Source organism: Sceloporus undulatus, chromosome 10, assembly GCF_019175285.1.
Source record: "Sceloporus undulatus isolate JIND9_A2432 ecotype Alabama chromosome 10, SceUnd_v1.1, whole genome shotgun sequence".
NCBI lineage: Eukaryota > Metazoa > Chordata > Lepidosauria > Squamata > Phrynosomatidae > Sceloporus > Sceloporus undulatus.
The window spans coordinates 4,951,591-4,974,091 of NC_056531.1; the positions used below are offsets into that span (position 1 = coordinate 4,951,591).

Genomic DNA, 22,501 nt, shown 5'->3' on the forward strand with positions numbered 1-22,501 from the left:
GGGGGGGATCTGGGTAGAGGCCTTGATTTTCACCTCTACCAGGAAATGATCCGTCCATGGCAAGGGGGAAACATTAGCTAATGCACATGTGCCATATACAGTGCTTAGTGCAATGTACCTGTGCGTGTGTGTTGTGTGACTTCTAGTTGTTACCAACTTATGGTGACCCTAAGGTGAACCTGTCATGGGGTTTTCTTGGCAGGATTTGTTCAGAGGAGGTTTGCGATTGCCTTCCCCTGAGGCCGAGAGCATGCGAATTGTCGTAGGTCACCCAGCGGGTTTCATGGCCGAGCTAGGATAGAGAATTGTAGTCCAATTCTCAAACCATTATGCCACGCTGGCTCATAATGTACCTTCCTATGTTTATATGAATGGGCCTCAAAGGCAGTTATCCCTATGGAAGCTACACAGAAATTACTGAACATTGTGCAGTTGATTGCTCCCACGAATTCTCCGTTCGGTCTGCCTGTTGCTTTTATTGAATGCAGAATTAATTTTAAAATGCAATAAGTAAGTTCAGGACTCGGCTCTCTTATATTTAGGGAGATAATACAAATCTACCAGGAGAAATATGGGTTATCGTACCAATCCATAGATAGACGGGGGACTTTACTCCTCGTGCGCCATAGATAGGAGAATCATAATTTAATCTGGTTATGTGCCACTATCGGTGTGAGTGGCCCACTCTTCCAGATGGAAATCTGCTCTCCAGATAGGTGCGCGCTCATGACTAATGTACTGCATGGAACTCTTGAGCGGCACTCGGCTAATAGAAAAACCTACTTGTGAAATGAGCAGTCGGAGAGCCTACAATCGCAGCAAATGAAAGGAATAAATTTAAATTAAAGTCAAATAAGAGAGGGGGGGAGGAGAAGTCCAGGCAGGCAAAAAACGATGTTCTTAACATGAACATTAATTGTGGTTCATTATGCAACTGGAAAATAATTATCACCTTGCTGAGGTTCACGCATTACCTTGACAGGTGGAGATCTAGGTGGGAAGAAGTGACTTTGGTTCATTTCTTATGAGGACTGGTTGGGGAGCCTCATTATGTAAGTTGGATCTCCACCACATATGTGGCCCAAATGCTATCTGCCGGCCTTTCTTTTGTCACCTGCAAACTCTGCTAGCCATTGGCAAATATGTTCTGACTTTGCAAAGTATCTTCAACTATTCCATGGCTACTGGGTTGCAAAAAAAAAAAAAAACCAAAACAAACAAACAAACAAACAAACAACCCTGCAGCATTTTTAAGCTCCGGAGGGCAAGATCTCCCATGCACTTTGCAGTTGCCACAATCTTGGTTCCTATCTATGTCTGTGTTCACACTGGGGGCACTGCTTTCCCTTTAGTTCCACTGCCGGGTCCCCTGACCAACCAAAATAGCAGAAAAGCGCAATGAAACTTTGGACAAGAGAGACGTGTCAAAGGAGGTCGTGAGTGGATTATTTCTGTACGTAAAAAAGAACTACTTTGACAATGGTCTCTTGTGCTATGCTGCCAAAACGGCACCGATGGCATGCAGGAGAAGGGAACTGAATGGGCCATTTTCCTAACATCTTGCCACTTTACTAGCCTTGTATGATAAGCTCCCAAGTCAATCTGGCCAGCACTGCCCCCCCCCCCCCCATGTGTGTCCCCAAGAATATATTACAAGATGCATGTCAATTTTCTTGGGTTTCATAAGACAAATCAGTCGGGATCTTTGGCTGACAAATCAATGCGGAAAGATTTCTTTAAAGGTAGAAAATCTGAAAATCACTGTTCCCAAGCATTTAAGCAAAGCTGTTATGTTTGTTTTGCAGGCCTACCCGTGACAGCGATGAGGAAGAGGATGACGAAAAGAAAGGCAGAGGTTGCACCCTCCAGTACCAGCATGCCATGGTGCGAGTCCTTACCCAGTTTGTTGCAGAATCATCTGACTTTGGAGGACAGCTGACCTACATGCTCGGTTCTGAGTGGCAGTTTGATATCACAGATCTTGTGGCTGATTTCATGAAAGTGGAGGAATCCAAAGTAGCCAAGTTACAAGAAGGCCGTGTTTTGATTGGTCGTGAGCAAGGGATTACAACTGTTCAGGTACAACGTGAGGCCAATTTTAAATAGAAATGCTATCCACATGCCACTCAACCTGGAGGAGAGCACAGAGCAAGAAGAGAGGTCTACCAGTGGGACCTTGGTATCCACTGGCATTTGGTTCCTATGGATACCAAAAATCTGTGGATGCTCAAGTCCCATAAAATCCAATGGCATAGTAAAATGGTGTCCCTTTTATAAAATGGCAAAATCAAACTTTGCTTTTAGGAATATATTTCAGTTGGCCTTCCATATCCACGGATTTTTTCATCCATGGGTTCAAACATCCATAGCTTGAAACCTTGTGCGTGCGTGCGTGCATGCATGCGTGCATGTGTGTGTGTATACATACACACGCACACATTTGTCCCTCCATATTTGCTAGGGTTAGGGGCACAAGACCCCCGTGAATATGGAAAAACTGCAAATAACAGAAACACCATGTTTTTACCCAAGAGGACACCTCTCTAGGAATCTCTAGGTCATCCAGTGCAACTCTGTGGTCAACGTCTGACAGACACTGACCACAGAATTGCGCTGGAGGAGCAACAAAGGCCTAGAAGAGTATTCTCTCTAGGACTCTCCAGGTCTTTCAGTGCAACTTCAGTATTTTCTGAGGATGCCAGCCGCAGATGCTGGCGAAACATCAGGAATAAACTTTTCTAGAACATGGCCACAGAGCCTGAAAAACCCACAAAAAATTATAGTGCTAAGATTCCTTTGCAAAAGTAACAAAAAGTATCCAAGAATAAGAACGAGGTAACAAGCAATGTATCCAAGAATAAGAAAGGTAACAAGCAATGTAAGTAGTAGCGCATTCCCCTTTGAAACTTGGAAACAGATTATTTCTTTATCACTTCAACAGTGATAAAGTGACTTCAAAAGCAAGTAGTTACTGAAACTTTCAGACTGACTGAGTCATGCTCATCCTTTCCCTCTCCTTCTTTTAAAGGTCCTCTCTCCTCTCTCTGATTCCATTTTGGCTGAGAAGACAGTGATCGTTCTGGAAGACCGAGTGACCATCACAGACCTTGGGGTTCAGCTTGTGGCAGGCTTGTCCCTCTCGCTCCAGACAAGTAAAGGGAACAAGAGGGTGATTGTCACAACAGCCTCAGCATCAGATATTCTTCACTCGCCAAAACAGGTGGAGTCAAGATAAAAGGCTCGGTATCAACATTAATTTGAAAAGCATAAATCACATAACTTTATCAGAAAATGGAAGCTGGCAAGATAATCAGTTGAGGTTACTGTGAAATGAATGCAAATGACGCACTTCAGCTGAATGCCAGAACTTAGGAGTTTATCACACTAGTGAGATCCCACCAGCAAAGGGGATTTAAATGTGATTTAAGGCAAAGAAAACTTGGAAAGGCCTGAAATTTATCACACGATGTTAATTTGAAATAATGCGAAGTTAAACCGACAGTTAAAGCGGAGAAAAACGGCAGCTTTTTACTTTCCGAACATCCCGAAAGTAAAAAGCTGCCGCTTTTCTCTGCTTTAATTGCAGTTTAACTTCATGTTGTTTTGTTTTAGAAGCAATTCAGCGTGATACACTCTCCAAATTTGCAAGTTTTGTTTAAATTCGAATGTATTTTAAATCGCATTTAAATCCCATTTGTCTGCGGGATCTTGCTAGTGTGATAAACTCCTTAGTACCGTTACTGTTTGGAACTACCTTGCCGTGTCGGCTGGGGGATTCTGGGAACTATAGTTCAAAAAAAGAAAGGAAAAAAAAAAAAGAAAGAGGAAATCTTCCAAGCTGTGCCCAACGTGAATATGGAAATGCATTATATAGTTATTTTGGCCTTATTTTTTTTCTCCAGGGCTCCTTCAGACTTTCATCTGCTGTGTGGGAGTCAATATGGTTCCTTGGAATTTTAATAGCTCTTGATAGACCTCTTTTTCTTCTCTATGAATTTGTCTAATCCCCTTTTAGAGCTGTCTGGGCTAGTAGCCATGACTACATCCCATGGCTGCACATTGCAAAACGTAATGCTGATGATTTGTGGGCAGAGGTTCTTCCTTTTACCTGTTTTTTATCTGCATGCATTGAGGATTGTTTTATTAGGGTGCCAAGATTCAGCATTAGGGACCGCAGAAGGGGGAAAAATACGAGCAAAGCTTCCCCGCAGGATAGAAGGTGTTAGACCTAGACTGGAAAGACCTGGATGCAAGCCCAAATCAGGCAGTATGAGTTATAGGTCATCTTTAAAAAAGATACTGAAGTGCTAGGAAAAAATGCAGAACCAGTGACCAAAATCCTCAAGGGTCTGAAGCAACTGTCTGTGAGAAAAGGTTACAGTGGTCATGGCTGTTAAACTGGATAAAAGGGAGGGGAATAAAGGGCCTGAACAGACAGGCCAAAATAAAGCTGCTTCGGGTTACTTTGGAAGTATGCTGTTTAAATGATGCATGAGTCCTAAGAGGCTGGAAGTCATGCCAAAGGCATACTCCAATCCTAAGGACTGGAGCGCAGCTTTGGTACAGATTCTGGCCTCTTATGTGTGTGCCATTTAAACAGCATACCTCCAAAGTGATCCAAAGCAGCTTTATTTTGGCCTGTCTGTTTGGGCCCAAAGAGAAAACAAGTTAAGCAGAAGGAAATTGAGTACAGCAAAAAAATTCTGAAAGCCAGTATGCCATAGAGGTTTGAGTATTGAGCTAGGATACTGGGAGACTAGAGTTTGAATCCCGGCTTGGCCATGGAAACTGGCCATGGGGGACTTTGGGCAAATCATACTCTCTCAGAGGAAAGCTGTGAGCAACTTGCTCTGTACAAATTGTGTCGATAAAATCCCGAGACGGGTTTGCCTTAGAGTCGCCATAACTCAGAAATGCTCTCACTCAGGAAGCTGGGCTCATCCAGTGAAGGTGCATAGTGGGAGATTCTGGAGAGGTAAAAGAAAGTCCTTCTTCACGCATAGGTAAAGTGTGGACCTCACTTTCACAGTGTGCACTGATGGCTACCAGCTTGTATGGCTTTAGAAAGGGATGGGAGAAATTCATAAAAGAACAGGGTACAGGTAGGGAATGGCTTTCTACCCAAGGGTGGAATTTCAGAGAAGTTCTCCCAGTAGGAGGGAAGCATTCCAGTGATGGACAAGATGAAATTAAAATAGTGGGACCCAAAATAAAAGCATAGGGTTCAAAGAGACAGGCTAAACTAAAGCTGCTTTGGGTCACTTTGGAGGTATGCTATTTAAATGATGCATGCAGCTTAAGAGCCCAGAAGCTGCACAAAAGCTGCACTCCAGTCCTTAGGACTGGAGTGTGGCTTTGGTGCGGCTTGTGGTCCTTAGGATGCATGCATCATTTAAACAGCATACCTCCAAAGTGACCTGAAGCAGCTTTATTTTGGCCTGTCTGTTCAGGCCCATGGATTAGTTTTTCCTGACAGTCATTCCTTAGACTATTTAAATCCTAAGACTTACAGTTTCATAATGTTCGATACTCACATTTATGGTCATTAATGACTAGATGTGAATCTGAAAATGTATTTTTTCAGCTACAGAGTGACCCAGTCAAAGGGATTCTGAGGCTCTGCAGATTGTGGCATTGAGAAACAATGGTTGGCATCCTGTTGAGTATTTACGAATTTGTAGGAGAGAGAGGCAAACCTGTAACTTTTGGGAGATTCACATTGATTGTCTTGCTTTAGTGCAATGACCAAAAGCACTCCCCGAAACCTACCGTATAGGCTTGGCATCTTCTGTTAGCAGAGGGTTTTCTGAAGTGCTAGGGAGCATCCTTCTCCCAGCTATGAGGTGTTTTGTGACACCAACTGTGACAGTCCCAAAACATCTTACTTTTGTCAGTTGCCTTACTGGTCTATTGCCTAATGCAGGGGTAGGCAACCTGCGGCCCGTGGGCCGAATGCGGCCCGGCAAGGCCTTGGGACCGGCCCCAGCCCGGTCCTGACGTCGATTGCCACTGGGGCCTTTGGCGTCTCACACGAGGGGCATGGTGGGGCAATTGTCTATAGAAGCCTCAGAAACATGCATTTATCTTAACATTTTTTTTAAATCAGCAAATTTTTTCGCATGTCCTCCATTTTTTGCTTAAAAAGCGCCCTCCATTTGAAAATTTTGTCCTACATTTGTCCCGGTTTATTTATTTATTTAAATTTTTAAAACATTTATTTAATTATTTATTTTTTGGCTTCGACCCCCCAGTTGTCTGAGGGACAGCAACCCGGCCCCCGGCTCAAAAGGGTTGCCTACCCCTGGCCTAATGCTTTAGAAAACTCTCCATCGGCAGTGGCAGCAGGCTTATACTGCAGTTGTTGGGGGGGGGGCGGTCAAGCCCAGAATGTAGATATGACGACAGAGATCGGTCATTGTAACTACATCTGATAATGCGGAATCTTGGCTGATGTCTGCAATGCTCTCCTGGTCATGGGGCACATTGCAAAAAGCTGTTGCAGCAAGACCCTCAAGGGGTCTCTTCAGCTGCCTGTTGTCAATGAACCCTGCAACTGATAGAGCATTGGAGACATCATTTTCCAGAGTCCCAATCTGCAGCACCTTGGACACACTTTAGTTGGGAGAAAAAGCAGGGAGTTTTGGGTTTTGGTTTTGGTTTTTTCTGAGGAGGTGGCACAATCAGGCATAGCTATGACAAAGGAGCACTATCGTAGTTATGTCCAACAATGCAGGATCTTGGTCATTGTGTCAAAATGTACAGATATAGGAAACTGCCTGAAATCACTACTGACACACTTTACTCAGCCCTATTTTCTCCGGTTGACAAGAATTTTGAAGTAGGCATCTTTTTAGCAACTGCTACTTAAGTTGATAAAGATTGATTTTGGGGGGCCATATTCAACCACTAAACTGGGGTGGGAGAAGTTAAGCAATGGGGCTACATCTGGCCCTCTTTGGAGTTTCCCAGGTGAAAGGATCACTCCTTCCTCAAGTGTCATGACCCAAACCAATTTAGGCGTCGTTCCCGTGAGTGCTTCTCTCTAAAGGAGACCTTATTTATGGGTCCTTAAATGATATAATTACTGCTTCATTTCTTCTATTAATATTTCTGCTTATCTGCTTCTCCCACTTTAGGAAGCTGTTGTCAGTGCTTGGGTTTTGTTCAGCGATGGCACCGTGACACCCTTAGACATCTATGATATGAAAGATTTCTCTCTCACCATCACATCACTGGATGAAATGGTGGTGTCCATCCATCAAAGCCAGGAGGACGACTGGCCGGTGGTTGTGGCCGAAGGGGAAGGTCAAGGGCCACTTATTAAAATAGAAATGGTGATCAGTGAGCCTTGCCAGAAGTCAAAGCGGAAGAGCAGCTTGGCTGTCGGAAAAGGAACTGTCAAAGTCAAGTTTGGCCAGAAAGAGTCAGACCACAAAGGGGACACGAATGACGTTGAAGATGCTGATGTTGATTTCAAAAGCCAAGGGGGGAATACTTTAGAGAAGTCCTTGGAGCAAGAGAGGTCGGGGCATGATTGGCCAAAACATGGAGTTTCCATGACTCACGAAGAGGCTACCAACCAAAGCACAACGCCCGGACCTTCTGTTCATCAGAAGAACCTTCATGGAGAGGGTCAACTCCAAAACAGTCCAACGTCCTTTACAAGCTTCCCCATACAGGTAGACATTCCTGGGCGGAATCATCCAGGGGATCTCATTTTGGCTCCCAGAGGTCTAACAGACCTGGAGATTGGCATGTACGCACTACTGTGTGTCTTTTGCTTAGCCATCTTGGTCTTCTTAATTAACTGTGTGGCGTTTGCATGGAAGTACAGGCACAAAAGGTTTGCTGTTAGTGAACAGGGCAACATGCCACATTCCCATGACTGGGTATGGCTTGGAAATGAGTCGGAGCTCTTGGAGAACCCAGTGGACATTTCACTCCCATCAGAAGAGTGCACCACCATGATAGATCGAGGGATGCATTTTGAGGAAAGCAATTTTCTCCTCAATGGGAGCTCTCAGAAGAACCTCCACAACAAGATCCTTCGTTCGACCGACTACGCTTGTGAGAAAGATCTCTCAAACGAACCTATAAATCCACCAGGGCCCAAGCGGAAAAGGGTAAAATTCACCTCCTATACCACAATCTTGCCAGAGGACGGTGGTCCGTACACTAACTCCATCCTTTTCGACAGTGACGATAATATCAAATGGGTGTGCCAAGATATGAACTTAGGTGATTCCCAGGACTTTAGAGACTATATGGAAAGGCTGCAAGACAATATGTAAAAAAAAAAAAAAAATGCAAAAGGAAATTATATATAAAGAGAAAAGGAAAAAAAACTTTCTTACGTTTGTATTCACCTTTATGCCTTCTGTTTTATGGATAATCGAACAGACAAACCCAGCCAGCAATAGAAGGAGGCACTCCAATTCTTTTGGAGGTCCAGAAATAATAACTTCACATCATTGTGATCAGGTGCGAGAAAAATCTGGCTGTGTTATCCTATTTTTGTCAGATACGAGGGGGTGCGCGCCTGTGGGCACCCTCCAAACAGCTGCTTAACAATCATGGAGGCAATGGCACACAACCAGCTGTTTTTTCATATGCTGCCTGATACTAGCGAATACGGATCCAGCTTCAGCTAGACTCACAGAAGATGGTTTCGCCTGTCATGTTATGACAAGCCGTTACTTTGGGAAAATGAACAATGTTACAGGGTGGGGTGGGGGAATGTTTTTTCCCTAGAAAACACTCTTTGTAAAAGCACAGTAGACATTCCTTGCTTACAGCCAGAATCTAAGCTCCTTTTAAAGGATCGGAATGAATTGGCCTAATGTAATCTGTTTATAGGAAATGCAGGCAAATGTGTCCCCTCCTTCTCCTCCTTCTCCTCCTCCTCTTCTTTTTAAAGAAAAACAGTATTCATCCCAGTGGTTAATGTGTTTCACTGTATCATTTATATAGTGTTCTTGATTTTGTTGGTATATTTGGTTCTTTCTCTTGAGATTTTTCCCCCCACCCTGGTTGTGCCAAAGCATATTGCAATATATTATGATTAGAGCTGCAATGTTTTGTTGATAAATCAAATAGAAACTTTACGGATAAGGAAAAAAGTCCACCCCCCCCCCCCCCCCCCCCCCGATTTACTGGGAAGATGGTTCTTTTTAAAATCAATCAATGTTTTAAATATGAATACTTCCAAGGCATCTTAGCAGAGGTACACATATGGCGGGAAAAGAGGGGCAATGCCACTCCAATGCTGTATCTCCATTTCTCAGACAGCAGCACTGTCATAATCTCCTTCTTCTAGGATGTGAATGAGGATTTTTAGGGTATTCCGTTTCTTGTGACTGCATTATTGGAACAGAATGAGCAGAGTAAAAAACCGCCAGATGATGTTGGACCGCAGCTCTCAGAATCCCTTACCATTGGTCATGCTGGTTAAAGCAACGGGGACTTGTGCTCCAGTGTAGCAAATTTGAAAACTAGGATAATAACTACCCTACATACTCGACTATAGGTCGATCTCATGTATAAGTCAGGAGGAGGTTTGGGGGCCAAAATTAGGGATTTTAATATGACCCGTGGATAAGTCGAGGGTAAAACCTAGGGATATGTAACATCTAAAGGATGCAGCTAAGGAAAGCAATGCCAAAAAAGTTACAAAATCCCAGCAAGCATAACTGTTCACACTAAAGGCTAGGCGAATGAGAGAGTAGAGGATGGTCAATGTTTTCAGGACAGATTATGCTCTTGCTTTTCACCAGGGGATGGTTACTTTTTAAATAAGTGCAGAATTTACATTGACCCATGGATAAGTTGATTCAGGGTTTTTTGGGTCAATTTTATGACTAAAATTTCTAGACATATACATGAGTATTTACAGTAAGCAGAGGCTGGGTACTTCTTTCCTTTCCTTTGATGCAGCCTGCGTCTCTCAGCAGTCTGAAGAACCGCTCCGCAACGTTGTGTTTATTTCTGATTAAAATTCATTTGCATTTACATTTCAGCTGCCAGTTGCCTGAAAAAGAGCCTACGTTAAAAGCTGTGCAACCAAAATCTCACTGTTTTTTGTCTCCGTTAGAGCAGAGTTGTTTAATCAATGGCTGAATGGTGGGTCAACACTAATGTAAATCCCATTGATTGAATGGGTAGACTTATTCAGGACTCGCTACTGGATCGAGGCCAATGGCTTTTTATGAGCTGAACCTTTGCGGTCGGTTCAATTGAAATTAGTCTCTGGTGACCGTGCCCAGGACTGTAGTCATACTGGTTGCAGTAGAACAGATGTTGTGTGATTCTGGTGCTGCTTTCTGGCAGTCTGGAAATGTCACATACTTGGGTCGTGATTCCCAGAATTACCCAGCCAGCAAAGCCACTGGCCATACTGGATGCTGGGAACGCCTGTCCAAAAAGTAGATTTCCAAAGCCCTGCTCTTGGAGAAGTGCATGTGTGCCTCAGTAAGTCCACACACTGACATAATGAACTACCGCATTTCAGAATTCACCACAACTTGCCTTTTCTAAGATGTGATAGTATTGAAAAGCGGTGGGGGGTATGCTCTTTTCTTTAGAACAATTGTAATTCCTTATATGCGAATGTATGCAGAACTAATTGATTAATTAACCGATTAATCCATTAAAAATCGTACAAATTAATCAACCATAGTTTATTTAAATTGTGTCACGGCCCTAATTTGTACGTTTCAGGGTTTTGTTTGCTAGCTGCTGGGCATTGTTTCCCAAATAATCTCCCTTCCTCCCTCCCTCCCTCTCTTCCTTCCTTTCTTTCTTCCTTCCTTCCTCTTCTGTCCTTTCTACAGATCTTTGACTGGGAAAATAAAGGCCCTGTCTCTCAACAGGGCAACTGTACATACAATAATGACATCTGAGAGGGATGGCTGGGGAGATGAGAAAAAGAGAGAAATCAAGTCGCCATTCTGGCTCTTATCAGATGAGTCGGAGTTGAGTCAGAGATCCAAGCTGGACAAGGCAAAAAGACAAGATCTGTCACAAGATCTCCTAATGCTTTAGTGCAGTGATGGTGAACCTTTTAGAAGCCGAGTGCCCAAACTGTAACCCCGAACCCACTTATTTATTGCAAAGTGCCATATCCCTCTGGCTTTCTAGTAACAAACTCTGGCAAACTCTGTGCTGGGGCGATGGCACATGTGCCCACAGAGAGGGCTCTGAGTGCCACCTCTGGCACGCGTGCCATAGGTTCGCCATCACTTCTTTAGTGCTTTTGTTGAAAGTAGCCATGGGGAGAGGACAGGGGATAGGCGTTTCTATGTCCTCTAGAGCCATTTTGCCAATGAAAATCACCTAGAAAAAGCAACTGTTGGCCACATTAAGGAGAATGTCTGTTTTTTCTAACTGGGCACACAGCTATCTTGAGGATAGGTATGTGGTTGGATATTTTGAACTGAGTTGTTTAAAACCCTTTACAACATGTCAAAAGATGGAAGATTCAGTTGTATGTCACCCAGGGGCATCACACGAGGTGCTGGGGGTGCGGGCCACACCAAGTGACACCCTAAAGGTGTTTGTGGGAGGGGGGTGACACCACTGCTCCCCAATAGAAATAACATGTGGTGTTTGCCTGCATCCCTTTAAAATGCTGAAGAAATAGTGTAAGTGGGGAGAGGCTCAGGGGGTGAAAGGAGAGGCCCCAGTTTACTTTTTTTTTTAAATTAAATTCATTTAAATTATTATTATTTTAAAATCACATCTTACCAAATTTTTACTCTACCCACATAAAGCTATGTACATGTAAATACATTTAAGTGGTGCATATGATATCGTAATTTGAAGGTATAATTTCAATTTTGCTAGTTGTTTATGTTGCAACTCTTGCCATGACATTCAATGAGATATGAGAGTTATGAGTAACACTAATGCAAAGAACATTGCTAAGGACTCCGTATGGTGCGGTATGGGAGGAAGTCAATGTGTGCGTACATTGTGTGTGTGTGTGGGTGACACCATGAGTTACCACACCAGGTGATGCCAACCCTAGTTGGCTCATCTCAGTTGTCCCTTCTTTAAGCTGCTCATCAGGCTTACAGGTTTACAAACACATTATTCAGCTACCCAGAAGAAAATCAAGTTTGCATGCTGCTTTGAAGCATCAGGCCAGAACACTAGCAATAGCAAGTACATTTCTATATCACTTATCAATGCACTTAAGCACTCTCAAAGCCAGTGGTTTTCAACCTTCCAAATGCCGCAACGCTTTAATACAGTTGCTGGTGGTGACCCCCAACCATGAAATTATTTTCATCTTGGTTTCTAAGACCATTGGCAATATGTGTTTTCCGATGGTCTTAGGCAACCCCGGTGAAAGGGTCATTCGACCTCCAAAGGGGTCATGACCCATAGGTTGGGAACCACTGCTCTAAGCGGTTTACAGTGTGTAAACTAACACAGGGTACTTCAGCCAACTGGATTAAATGTCAAAGGAGATGATGGCTTGTAGTAGGCCTCAGGATCAATCCATAGCATTTCCAGGGCCCACAGTAGAGATTTTACTGCCTGGGGTTAACAAAAAGATGGTGCCACCTCCCATTCCATGTACAAATCCTAACTAACTGGTAGTTGAATCCACTCTGGTGTGGCAGTAATTCTGTATGGGTGATGGCGCAGCCTCCTCCACCACATCTGAAGGCAAGTGGCTAGTAACAGTCTGCAGGGCAAGCCACTTAAGACATAGCTTTCTGCAACTGCTTTGCTGCCATTGCCTAGCCTCTGCCACCCGAGGCAACTGCCTCATTTTGCCTAATGTTAGAGCAAGTGGAAAGTGCTAGATAGGTTGGCGGCCTGACTTGATCTAAGGCTGGGATCTTCTGGTGGAACTACACCAACCTAATAATTATGGCAAAAGTGTTGGTGACAAGGGGGGAAATGCAGCAGTCACAAAGAGAGTCAGGCATTGGAGAAACAGGCTTCTAGAACAGGGAGCTCATTGCCAAAACCCTGTTAGTCACAAACGTATGTGTAAGTGTGGCGTATGTGCATTTATTATATATTCGACTCTAAGTCGATCTCGTGTATAAGTCGAGGGCAGGTTTTGGGGCCAAAATGATGGATTTTATAGGACCCATGAATAAGTTGAGGGTAAAACATAGGGGCATGGAACAAGGGATCTAAATGGTGAAGCCAAGGAAAACAATGCCAAAGGGTTTACAAAATCCCAGCAGGCATAACTTTGTGCTCACTTTAAAGGCTGGATGGATGAGAGAATAGAGGGAGGTCAGGGATTCCAGGGCAAACTACACTCTTTTCTTTCACCAGGAGATGGTTGCCTTTTTTAAAAAAAGAGAGAGTTGAAGTACAGTACCTACATTGACCCATGGATAAGTTGACTCAGGTTTTTTGGGTCAATTGGTTCACCTAAATTTGTAGACATACTGTATATACTTATGTATAAGTCTAGAAATTTATGTTAAAATATTGACCCCCCAAAAAACTGAGTCGACTTATCCATGGGTCAGTATAAATACTGTACTTTAAATCATAGATAGATAGATAGATAGATAGATAGATAGATAGATAGATAATCATCCTCTGGTGAAAGGCAAGAGTTTAATCTGCTATGGAAGCACTCACTTATCCATCCAACCTTATGAGGGCAAATAGTTGTATCTGCTGGAATTTTGTAAGTTCTTTGGCATTGTTTTCCTATGCTTCATCCATTACATCCTTCATTTACATGCCCCTTTTAATTTTTTATTTACATGCCCGAGTTTTACCCTTGACTTATCCATGGGTCATATCACAATCCATAATTTGAGTCCAAAGACCTGCCCTCGACTTATACATGAGGTCAACTCAAAGTCGAGTGTATACAATATACATGAGTATATACAGTATGTGTTTTTGGATGGAGTGCAGGAAGCGATTCTGTAGGCAATTGCAGCGATAGTGTAGTTGTGATACCTGGCAGAAAGGACCAAGTGGGAGCGTTGTCAGAATTGCCTCCCTTCTCTATTCCCTTCTGAGGTTTGAGGTGCTGGGATGGGGAAAGGCGCACTGAACTGTGTGTGCAGAGCATTACACTCTGCATTGCTGTTGCAGAATCTCGGCCTTTTTCTGTCTTCTCCCATCACCGCTGAAGGACCCTGGAGAGAGAACAATGCCAAGCATCCATAGGATGCAGGCAAAAACCTTGCTTTATGTTTTAAGATTTAATTTTGGTTTGTCCTTCAATAATAAAAAAAATGACACACACAAGTGGAAGAGCTTATTCCGCCACTTCTTTAGGTGAGAGTCACTAGTGGGTTTTTAAAACGCGGAGAAGCAGTGTTCAATGGCGTGCGTTTAGGTGCGGGCAGGGAGGTAGCTTTCCAGATATTCTGGAAGCAATTAAAATGGCTATTCTAGCAAGGATTTTTTGTTTTTTAAAAAAGACGTGTGACGCTTTGAAACCGACAAGATCAAAAGACACCCAAAGTGTGGCGCAGTCTCTAGATTAAAAAATGTGTTTAAATTACTTTGCTCTCTAGTAAGAGTCATATTAGCCTTTCCCAGGAACAAACCTATAAAGGGGCATTTTAGGAGTGGTTAATTATTTACGCATTTAAAATGGTCAGACTTTGAGAACGTTGAAACCCTAGAAATCATGCATTTATTTATTTATATATACATATTTGAATATATTTCAAGCCTTGGATGCTTGAATCCACGGATAAAGAATCTGTGGATATGAAGGGCGGACTGTATTGTGTGTGTACTGAGGCTATGAGCTGTAAAGGGTCTTAGCAACCATATGGATTGACAAACGGCGCTCACAGTTAGCGAAACTATATACTCTCGGTGTACTGAATATAAATGACAACAAAATATTTGGAGAGTATTTTTGCTTTTTAAAAAGGTGTCCATGTTGTAATCGAATAGTGTTACGCGCGCCCAAAGGATTATGTTAAATACTAGTTCCATTGTAACAAAGCCTGGCAATATTGTGTGAAGCAACAGCAATATTATATTCTGACTGCGTTGCAACAAGCTGGAAAAGCTGTTTGATTATAACCCCCCAGAAACTTCTGCAGTCTGCATGGTTTCGTCATTTGTGAAGAAGGCTTGCAACAAGATCAATTTCAGGTTCAGATGGAATCCTCTCAAAATGTCCTGGGATGGTGCTCCCTTGTCTGGCTGCTTGCTTTGTCTTCTGAGGCCTCATTCCCACTTACAAATAAATCACTTTGTGATCTGAATCGATGGATCAGTTTGGCAACAGAGCGTGATTCACATTTTCTTGCTGCAAAATAAAATAACCCACTTGTGGTTCACATTGACAAATGAATCGATTCAAAATGGACCCCCTCCAGCCGGCCAAAGGGCACATTTAAATCGATTCCGATCCGCATTTGGTTCACACTTGCGTGGAATCGATCTATCCAAAGAGATGCGGGGGGGGGGGGGCAATCAGCATCAAAAAGATGCGGGTTAAATGGGTCTAGTTCATGGTCCCTCTCGCGAAATTGTTTCAGCAATTCGTTTCATGTGTGAACCAGGGTGATTTAAACCGGTTCAAACCATTTTGCGATCTGGTTTAAAAGGTAGTGGAAATGAGGCCTGAGTTCACTTGGAAACAGCAGCAGTGGATTGGAGAAATTGTTTGTGCTTCAAAATTCTTTGCAACATTTGTGACATTTACTGCCCTTGGGCATGTCAGCATTTTGTAGGTCAATGTTGAGTGGCTTCCCTGCTACTGTTGTAAATCTGTGACCAATGGCCCTGGTGAACAGGAGGATCAAGAGCTCAGAAAAGTGACTTTAGGACTGCAAGCCCCAGAATTCCCAGTCAGCTTGGCCACTGCCCATGGGAATTCTCAGAGCTGGTAGTCCAGTGACTTTTCCAAGCTCTGGTCAAGAGCTGTGCTAGGATATTTAGGATATCTGAGGATGTATAATGCTGCTGCCAGTGAACTCTAGGATTTCTTGGAAGCTTATCAGGAGTTCAGCAGTAAAAAGAATCCTAGAGTGTGCTGATGCAGCATATCTTAGGGCCTGAACAGACATGTCAAACTAAAGCTGCTTTGGGTCACTTTGGAGGTATGTTATTTAAATGATGCATGCATCCTAAGAGGTCAGAAACTGTGCCAAAGCTGAGCTCCAGTCCTTAGGACTGGACCATGCCTTTGGCGCAGCTTCGGGCCTCTTAGGATGCATGCATTATTTAAACAGAATACCTCCAAAGTGACCTGAAGCAGCTTTATTTTGGCCTTTGTGTTTAGGTCCTTACTCCCCAAACTAGAAACTGGCTATTGGCTGCCTTAGGACTAATGGATCTCAACATTTGGCCTTCTAGATTGTTCAGACTTCAACTACCAGAATCCTTGACCACTCACCATGCTGGTTGGGGCTTTGGTGAGTCCAAATCCAAAATGTATCGTGGCTGAAGAACACTATTTTGAACCACATTGGAGCCGGGTATATTCCCAAACTAAAGTATTGATTTGGCTAAGTCTCTTTCCCCAGCCCTCTGCAACCAGAGCTATGGGAAAGATTGGCTCAATGTGACACCGAGAAGAAAAGTCAATGGAATGAGCAGATGGGCTTTGATCTAAGGAAGAAAAGTACTTTGAGGCCCTCATAGCTTATTTCATGTTTATCACAGTAGTATCCCTGAGTGGTGTTTTTGTTTTGTCTACAGGGCGGATGGCAACTGCTAGGATACCAGTTGGTGCAAGACCCTTAAACTGGCCCTGGTTGAACACATGGGGATCTTGCTTCCTAACTGTGGCTCCAGAGTAGAATCCATTTTGTCACATAGAACTAAACAGGGATCATTAAGAATCAAGGCTACCTGTATCTAGATAGAACCCAGGCTGTACAACTGATTTCCATAGCCTTAACTTCTAGATTCTATATCAAGCTAGACTGTTACACAAAGTGAGAAGAACTACCTACTCAGCCATGCGCTAGATTGGCATTTGACCTGAAATTGACTGCAAGTCACTTCTGCTTGTGCCTTCCGGGCTTTGAATAGCATTTTAAGGCATAGGAGTATTGCGGCTGTTGTTAGGTCTACAGCAGTTGTCTTTATTTACACTTTTATCCAGGTAATTTTTTTTGTGCCTGACATATTTGGGGTGCGTGAAGTGTTTGGGAGTGCTTTTCCTTATCTCTGTTTTAGTTACAAGGCTGAGATCATGTACCCAGTTTCCGGAGATCAATGGGATTTACTTTTGAGGATATAGGTGTATGAGGATATATGTGCACTGCGCCTGTAAGATGCTCTACAGTTTGTAAGACTCAAGCCCAGGAATTTCTCAGATTGTATTGGTCAAAATTCTGTATCTCCCACTGATACCATTTCATATAAAAGCTACATGTTGTGTTCACACTGTCTATCATACCCCAGTTATTGGTAATGTAGAGAGAAACATGTTATGTAGAATTCTGGAACTGTACAAAATCAAAGCTGTAAATTAAGACAATGAATGAGGACTTTTTTTCAAAGAACCTGTGTAATTTGTATATCACTTAAGTTATATATGCCTCAGTTTCTTGCCTTTAATTATATTAACTAGTTCATTTCTTTTTTGGACAGGCAGATATCCAAACTATTACTAAGTGGCACTCTCTGGATTGGGGGAAATAGAGTGAAATTGTAAAACGTTTAATGTGGGGAAATAAAAACAAAATGTTCATGTACTTCTTAAAATCTGGTTTGTCATTTTCATTGTATAGAGACGATAAGCAGAAACAGATGCGTGTTGCCCCATTCCACGTTGGGATGGTGTCATGGCTCTAAATTTACATGTCCCAGATCAAATGAGATATCTGTTGATTTGGACGATGAAGAAAACTGGATTCATGAAGTGGTCAAGAGACAAACAGGGAAAATGGTCTTCCTTCCTAAGGATGGGAAATCCAGTTGGTATCTTAGGCATGTGTACACTCCCCTATGGAAAAAGTTGTCCTGTTTGGAATGTCCACATTCACTGCAAGGTTGTGGAAGCAAAGTGAGCATGCAGGTCCACATTGTGCATTTGTTGTGCTTTCAGTTGCACCTTTGGGGCTGTCCTGCTTACCTCTACTGAGGGCAGCACAGCAGGGGAATATACAAAGGAACAGTCCAGAGTCCAGTCCAAAGCTCACACAATACCAGCCAGTCAGTCACAGCAAAGGGCAGAGGTAAGAGCGTAGTCACAAAGCAAGTCCAGAGGTCAGATAACCAGAGTCATGAATCAAAAACAAGGAACACAGGAACAACAAGGCTGCAAGACTGATTGTCAGCTGCAAAGAACCTCTGCAGCTGGAGGTCTTTTAAAAGGCCTCTGCTTCTGTCAGCTGAAACCTATTAGCTCTCCTCTTGGCTTCAAGCCTGGAAGAACGCCTCAAAGACTCCTTGACCTTTCTTTGCTCCACAGGTCCTAGCACCCGCAGCCTAGAGTCCATAGAGTCTGTTTCTCCCTCTGCAGCTTCCTGAGCCTCCTCTGAGACTCCTGATCCAGGCAGCCCCAGATCGGCCCTTATCTCAGCGTCCTCCATGTCTTCAGAGTCTGAGTCCTCTGACTGTGCCTCTAAGTCAGGCCCAGGGCAGTCCATGATAGGTGCCTTGGTTCAGTTGGGCAAGAACAAGGGTTGCATAGCACTATGGGTCTGTAACTTCACACGCAGAGATTGTCATTATGCTCAGTCGACAAGTTGGGCATGCTGTTCCACATTAGCCCCCACACCAGCACCAAAAAACAAACAAACACAAATCCATGCTCGATGAGTCATGCTTCTCTCTGCTGCGTGGAGCTGTTTCTACTCATGCCAGTTTCCTACTGCAGCTAATGAATGCATGGAGACAGTGCTGGATTTATTCACAAACTAAGTAAATGATACTTTAGGGGCACAGGTTATGAGGTGCCTTTAAAAACAAAGCAAAATGCCTTTAAAACATTACATTTCAAATTTCAAATTATTCCTTGTTTTGGCACTGCAATGAGGCAACTCTATGAGCTTGAAATAGTTTAGATTCAGCAAATCTTCATCCAGCCCTGAATGGAGACAGGCAGACAGAAAAGGTGTGATGGAGAAGTCAGGTGTGGGAAACTGAACGTCGCTCTCGGTTCTATTTTTTAAATAAGTCTGATGGGTTAGTTCTGTATTGCATTCCACTGATCTTTTCTTGGTGGTTAGGCTGTATCGGTCAACTGCGGATGGAAAGAATATTTGAATACTCAAGGCAAGGGAAACAAGCAAGGGCTCGAGTATCTGAAAATCACATTGGGGAGAATCCTTCTCAAGCTCTTGTGGCAAGCTAAGGGAATCTTTCCCTCTGCTGCTGGAAACTTCCTCACACAAGACCTTTTTGAAAACTGCATGGTTCTGAAGTCATCTGACAGCAAGGACATATTTGGTTACATTATTAGTTCTCCCTTGCAGGAATGGGACAATTTAACACAGAACATTTCTAGGTCCAGCAACATCTGCATTTGGTTGTTTTTAAGCACAACTATCTGTGGTGTGGTGGTTTGATTGTTGAACTACGACTTTGGAGACCAGGGTTTGAATCCCAGCTCAGCCATGAATCCCATCACCATTGAACCTCCTCTGAGCCAATCTTGTCAAGAAAGCCCCTTAGGGTCACCATAAGTCGGAAATGACTTGAAGGTACACAACAGCAGCAGCATACAAATAATCTCATTCATGCATTTCAGGTTTGTTATTCACACTATAGGGCAACTTCCTTGGACATCTCTGTGAGATCGGTTGTTCACACATGTCAGCACTCTAATAAAGATAGAGTTGATGATGCAAATGTATTCAAAGTACGTTCCAGTCATGCAGAGTTTTATCCCGGTTTATTTTGCATCTGTTTGCATCAGTTATTCGCACAGCTGAGAATCCAAGGCCTCATTCCCACTACCATTTAAACCGGACCATGAATCAGTTTGAACCGGTTCAAATTACCCTGGTTCCCACTTAATCCGAATCGCTGTAGTGATTCCAAGAGGGGGGTCATGCGCTAGACCCATTTAACCCACGTCTTTTTGACACTGATTTTTTTTTTCTGCTTCATTTTTGAAAAACCGAATCTGCACAAGTGTGAACCACATGCAGATCAGAATTGATTTAAATTTGCCCTTCATCTGGCTGGAGCGGGTCCATTTTGAATCGATTCATGCCTGAATGTGAACCACAAGTGGATTATTTTGGAGTGAAAAATGTGATTAGGGCAAATGTAGTGGGAACCACGCTCCACTGTCGAATCGATCCATTGATTTGGATCACACACCGATTTATCTGTAAGTAGGAATGGGGCCCAAATCTTTTGGAAAAACCCAGAAAAAAATATGACTGATTATCCTGGGTTAAGTGGATTTTTTGGCACACCCCCCCAATTTAATCTGATGCATTCGGATGCATGTGAACAAGAAAGATGCAACCCAGAATCTACCAGGATTGTTTTCACCATCTGAATAACCCCTCAGTTTCCCATGCCTGTGGCTGGACACCCCTCTTGCTTCAATGAAACCTTGAAGTGTCCCTCACTTCTTGGACAACTGTGTTGTTGTTATGGAATCTTACTACCTGTAAGATACTACTTGTAAGATAGTAAGTGGATCGGGCAACTTAAGTGGGCCCAGGGGGGCAATTTTCTGTTACACAGTCACTCCAGGGGATACATAGAGTGTTAAAAAATATCCAAACATCTTTTCAAACACTTTATAATATTCTGGTCCCAATCCATCTATTCCTGGAGCTTTCCCATTTTTCAGTGTTTTAATTACCTCCGCTATTTCTGCCTTCTCAATGGGTTGTTCCAGTAATTCTTGATCTTCTTCCTTTATTTTGTTTTCTTCCACTTCTCTATTTTATTTGCTGGATTCTCCCCTGCTTGGTATAGTTCCTTATAAAAGTCTTCAAAATTTTTTTAATTTTTCTTTCCTTATAAAATTGGTATAATTCCTTATAAAATTCTTCATTTTTTTTCATTTTTCTTTCACCGTTCTACGTTTTACCAGATTTATCCTTAACCATATTCATCATACTTTCCATCTTCTTCTTTTGTGTGGATCCAGCCAACATCTTTGAGTTTTTATTACTATATTCGAAAAATTCTCTTCTTAGGTAAATCAAATTTTCTTGTACGTCATCTATTTCCATTTTATCCAACTCCTCCCTTTTTGCCCTTAATTCTACATATGTCTGTTTAGCTCTCTTCACTATATATTTATTTTCCAATACCGCTATATCAGCTTCTAATGTCTTCTTTCTAGTTCGACTTTGGAAAAATGAGTATTGCATCTGTGCATGCGCTGATGATGCATTTCAAAAGATATTTTCAGGAGAGGCAATTTTCCTGGTTTGTTTGTTTGTTTGTTTGTTTCCAGAAAAAGGGTGGTTCAGGAAAAAAATTAGGGATTGAAGGCCGCAATAATAGTTGAGGTGACCATACTTGGCCATGCTTCAGTCACCTGTGAGGTAAGAGGAGATGAGCCATATAACATCAGTGAGGAAAATCAGAGAAGAAAGTGGCTCAACTTGCGCTAAGGCAGGACATGGTTCCTGGATAGAAGTCTGAATGAATGAATGCGCTAACCCTCAAACTATGACAAGATCTTGCCAATTAGCAATAACACAGCAGGAAAACTGAAGCAAGGCATGAATTAATGCTCCTGGTTTCTTTTTTGTTGTTGTTGTTTTTAAAGAAAATATTTCAGAGCTATAAACAGAAACACTATTCTGCTTATTATAACCATGCTGGAGCCTTTGCAGCAATGAGGAATTACAAACTTATTAAAATACTAACAAAGCTCTCCAACAAACAGAAACCATCATGGGAACAGATGCCACTGAATGGTGTTGCACAACTCGCACTCCGCTTGCGGGAGGAAAAATAGCTCTCCCTCCATGGCAAATTAATTTTGATGGCAGATTTTATTTTATCTCCAATAGATGGCTTGACGCTATGTTTTATTTAATTTAGTTTTGGAATCAAATGGAAGGTGGGAGCCAAAAAAAATGAAATAAAACCTAAACAAAACCCAAGCAGCTTTGCTTTAAGCTCTCACCACCTTACCATCACATCAGGATATCAGATATCAGACAAATCTTATGTGCATATCAAAGTGACGGAGGACCAGAAATGGCAGATTATAAAAACTGCAAATTGTTGTAATTTAACTAAATCACAACAAGATCTGTAGCAGGGACTGAAAGATCCCTCCTTCTTTTGCGGGTGCACACACTTCGCCACTTACAGAGAATACTCTTGCAGTGCTGGAGGGTCTGTTTATGGAATCACAAAACTATGACCCAAACCCTTTTTAATGTGGGAATCCATAGCTAAAGCATCCCTGACAGATAGGTAGCCAATTTCTCTTTAAAGCTGTCCCAAATTTCCAGTGATCCACTGCAGATCTGGTACACCAACCTTACATCTTGTCCCAAATACATCCAAGTATTTTGGCCACTTCTCCGCATCCCTGTCCCGTGGCCATAAATAGCCATACCTATGCTGTTCCATTGGACAATGATAAGAACCTGCTCTG

General features: G+C 42.7%; 1 protein-coding gene across 2 annotated transcripts in view; it reads left to right on the plus strand.

Annotated features, from left to right (window-relative positions):
- Positions 1 to 9,132, plus strand: part of TMEM132B (transmembrane protein 132B) — a 368,667-nt gene extending 359,535 nt beyond the window's left edge. For both annotated transcript variants that reach the window (XM_042441369.1, XM_042441370.1), the window contains exons 7-9: positions 1,806 to 2,079; positions 3,029 to 3,220; positions 7,137 to 9,132. In XM_042441369.1, coding sequence (XP_042297303.1) covers positions 1,806 to 2,079; positions 3,029 to 3,220; positions 7,137 to 8,291 — 1,621 coding nt within the window. In that variant the 3' untranslated portion in view covers positions 8,292 to 9,132. The remainder of the gene's footprint in view (positions 1 to 1,805; positions 2,080 to 3,028; positions 3,221 to 7,136) is intronic.
- Positions 9,133 to 22,501: the final 13,369 nt, after the last annotated feature.